Source organism: Lissotriton vulgaris, chromosome 9 (genome assembly GCF_964263255.1).
Source record: "Lissotriton vulgaris chromosome 9, aLisVul1.2, whole genome shotgun sequence".
Lineage (NCBI taxonomy): Eukaryota > Metazoa > Chordata > Amphibia > Caudata > Salamandridae > Lissotriton > Lissotriton vulgaris.
Genome location: NC_141697.1, coordinates 679006726 through 679010741, shown reverse-complemented (window position 1 = coordinate 679010741; position 4016 = coordinate 679006726). Strand labels below are relative to the sequence as shown.

The following is a 4016-nucleotide window of genomic DNA, read 5'->3' as shown; positions in this document are numbered from 1 at the left end:
AAACTTTCCTCCACAGGCGCTCGAGTCTCTTACAGCCCTTTCTCAGCGCTCTGAGCTCAGGAGTATACCATGGGGCAGAGCCTACACTACAAGTGCCAGTATTAGTTCTTTTAATTCTGCCGACTGAGCCATGCAGTCTCCTAGAGATTGCGTCTTTGTGTAACTAGGATGGAATTTGCCATCGTGCCTGCAACCTTATACGATTGCATGGGCTGAAAAAATATTGCTGCCTACACCCTATCGCCAGTTGAGAAGATCCATCAGTGCAAATTATATATCCATACTGATCTAGAGGCAAGATTTCATTTGGTAGAGGATATTCTTGTTCATATTGCAGGAATGCCTGTGTTTTTAAACTGGGATCAAATCTGAATTCAACGTCAGTTGCTGTAAGAGAATTAGCCCATTGTATCCACCTGGGATGAAACGCTTTCTCATTCGGGATGCTGGCTTTTGTAACAGCTTCTAAAGCTGGTACTGGAGTTATGACAATAATGAGTTTCTCCTGAGCCAGTGCTCTTTCTCTTGCTACAGCAGTCTGAACGTCTGTCAATATTTTTTTTGTTGAAGTGAAACACATTTCTGGATTTGTGTACAGGTGTGATTTGTATGCGATTGGTACATTTTCTCCTTCATTAAAAGTTAAATAAGTGTACCCGTATTGACCCGCAATTATTCGTATCACCAAGTGGCGCACGTTTACGCATGTTTGGAAGTGTTTGGAAGCAATCATATCTTTCTAAACAAAGAATATCAGTATGTTCTTGTATCCAATCTTTGACCAAAAAGTCAGGTTTTATTAATACATAGAAAGGTTTTACCTTTTGTGCGTAATCTAAAATGTACGTCCTGCCAAAATGTAGGATTCCTAGTATTGATTATAAATTTTTTAAGATTTTGGAGGCAGGAGTAGGGCACACTTTTCTAAAAAGTTAGCTGCCAGACTTTTGCCAAAAATAGGACATTGATGTGGGCGATTTTTTACTTTCTAAAGTTGAACTTGTAGCTCTCTGTGGCGAATCCCATAATAATGGTGCTTACCCTGGTCAAGTGCCTCTCCCAGTCTTCGTCTGTTAGATAAATATCATCCACATTGGACAATGCTTCATCATCAAATTTGTGAAGTAACTGTTAAATCATGCTGAAAATACACCTGGGATGTTTTTGTACCCGTGTGCTAGTCGACAAAATTGTCACTGGGACCCCAACGCACTGAAGGCGGTCAAATACCTGCTTTCAGGTGTTATATTTTGGCAGAAAAATCCATTTGAGATATCAAGAGTGGTTTTATATTTTTTGCGCACAATCTTATTCATTTATGAGGCACTATGTGCATTTTGGACAGCAAATGTCTTTGTGCGGGGGCGTGGCCAGGTGCTGATTACGATGGCCGCCTAATACCAAGGCTCCGTCGAGACTTCTGCTGTCCCCTCTAAATCCGGCATGAAATCCTGGCTGGGGCGCATTTCCATCGGCGCTCCAGCCCCCTGACATGAGGCGCTACCGCTCCGAGCTTTGAGCGGACTCTAGGACCCAGAGGGGGCAAATCACTGCGATCTCCCGTGACACGGCCTGGAGCCCATGAGCCGGGAGTAGCCGAAATAGAGGCCCCGGCTTGCGGCCTATCCCCTGAGGACTGAGACAGAGTTAGGCCGTATCTCCTGGGGGCGGGGCCGAATCGCCGCTGGACCGCGCCGCGGATTACGATCTGGTGTGAGCCAAGTTCCAAACCGGAGGAGGGGCACAGGAGTCTGGAGGGGCACCACCCAAGCTCCATCGGCCATCAACACCGGCCCCTTGAGTGTGGCAGATATCTGGGCGGGAGGAGGAGATCAGCAATATTCGGCCGCGAGGACGGCCCTACCACCGGGGGGGCCCAAGGCAAGTAAGCTGATGGTGTTGGCGGCCCAGTGGCCGGAAAAGCGGATCATCACTCCGTAGGCCTGGACAGCAAGGGCCCTGAGATGAGGGTGGGATGCGTGAGCCCCGGGCCCGGGGTTGGTGTCGCCAAGCTAAGCTATTTGGGCCTGCGCAGCACGCGACCATAGGCAGGGGAGCTGCCCACGCCCGGTGGTGGAGGAGTGCATTGGTAGTCTTCGGGTCCAGCGCATGCCCCCGGGGGGGATATGCCCTGGTCATCTTGCTGGCTCTGGCGGACTGGGCCGTTTTGCGCCGAAGAAAGGGCGCCCCTGGATGCGATTCTCAGGCTGAGGCCTTGAGCGGCGCGGCACATAACGACGAGTGGTGGCGGAGCTGCCCTGACATGCGGATTTGCCACATTGACCTGGTAAAGGAGAGGTGATAGCGCAGAAAACCACAACCAACGACCCACAGGCCGGAGACCCAGAGATTTGGCGGTGAGGGCGGTGATAGCCATCATGCGACCCAAGGAGGGAACGTCGACTCTGACCAATAAACTCGACAAGTATGCGGTGCCGGTGGGACAGGTGCAGCCCGGAGCTACAGCAGAAGACACTACGGCCCAAGCGGAGCCCTCCCTGACCTCCATAATGGCCGCTATCCAGGCGCTGGGCACCAACCTCGAGACAAAAATGGACAAGTTCTCCATTGAGGTAAACCTGCTACGCACAGACCTAGGCAAGACCACGGATAGGTCTAAAACTAACGAGACGGACATTAAGACATTGCAGGCCTCGGAAAAACGGCTTGAAGGCCAGATTAACAAGCTTGTCCACCAACACCGCCAAATGGCCCTGCAACTGGAGGACCAGGAAGGGAGGGCCCGAAAGAGTAACATCCACGTGGTAGGTGTGCCGGAGGGAACGGAGGAGCAAAGTGTGGAACTGTTTCTGGAGAATCTCATTCTCCACCACCTGAAGCCAAAGAGACTCTCCAAGATCTTTGCAATTGAACGAGCTCACCGTGCCCCGGTCCCTAAACCCAAGCCGGGGGCTCCGCCGAGAACCATCATCGCCAAAATATTAAACTATAGGGACCGCGATGCCATCCTCCAAGTGGCAAGACAACAGGGAGACCTGCAATTCGAGGGCGTTACCATCCGATTTTTTCCCGACTTTACACTGCAGGTACAGCAGGAACGGCGCTCCTTCCTGGGAGTTAAAGCGGCGCTCCGAGAACGAGGCATCAAATATATGATGTTCTTCCCTCCTAAACTCAAAATATTTGCGGGGGGCAAGTCCCTATTCTTCACCTCACCAGCGGCGGTCCAGGAGTGGCTCGACACGGCAGCACCGGAAGCAGAGGCGCAACAGGATCGCGACGACTGGAGGGAGACCAGGGCCCCTTCCCCCGGATCTGCAGTGGGGAGATCGGAGGGAGATGAACACTGCCAAAGGTCATGGCGCTCTAGATCGAATAGTCCCCGCTGGGACTCACTCCGTGACACAGCAGCAAGATATGGACTCGGAATGCGGATCCCCGCCTTGCCGAATTGTAATGTATAATTCATATTTGTGGAAATTGTGTTGTGTTACTTGGATGGGCAACTACCCCGTCCGTCCATTGATTCCGAGACTATGTGACTTATCCTAAAGTGCCCCACAGAAACAAGGGACTTCTGATCTGGGGGCAGCACAGGTACGGCGGCTGGAGTTGGCCCATGTGCTCCCTAACAGAGTTTCCTCAGGGGAGAGGTTCCCTCTCTCGGGGTTGGGGTTGGGCGAAAGGCGCTCTGCTAATTGGGGCAGTGGGTAGTTTAAAACCTACAGAGCAGGGAGCAGGGTGGGGGGGGTTGTTCTGAGGGGAGGGAATGTGCGACCATTGGGGCCAGGAAGTAGGAGGGTTATGGGCTCATTGAAATGTGTACCTATCTCTCCTTGCACTGTTTTGAATTGTTGGGGGGGAGAGGAAGGGGTGGGGGTCGGGAGGTTTTTCCGGTCACGTATTGCTACATTAAGCAGAGTTGAGGGACACACCAGAATGTATAGTCAGATTTTCTCTCACAGTAACGGATATGGGTAAGAGGTGGACAAGAGTCTTAAGGTCCTTAGCTGAAATGTGAACGGGCTGGGTGATAGGCTTAAGCGGACTATCGT

The 4016-nt window shown here is 51.7% G+C and overlaps 1 protein-coding gene across 1 annotated transcript; it reads left to right on the top strand.

Moving 5' to 3' along the window:
* Positions 1–2378: 2378 nt before the first annotated feature.
* On the top strand, positions 2379–3425 carry LOC147692097 (uncharacterized). Its single transcript, XM_086939496.1, has one exon. The coding sequence runs from the start codon at positions 2379–2381 to the stop codon at positions 3423–3425; it is 1047 nt and encodes a 348-aa protein (XP_086795622.1).
* Positions 3426–4016: the final 591 nt, after the last annotated feature.

Bases quoted from the DNA above. Each gene is read 5' to 3' on its own strand.
- LOC147692097 (XM_086939496.1), top strand. From the start codon at position 2,379: ATGCGACCCAAGGAGGGAACGTCGACTCTGACCAATAAACTCGACAAG.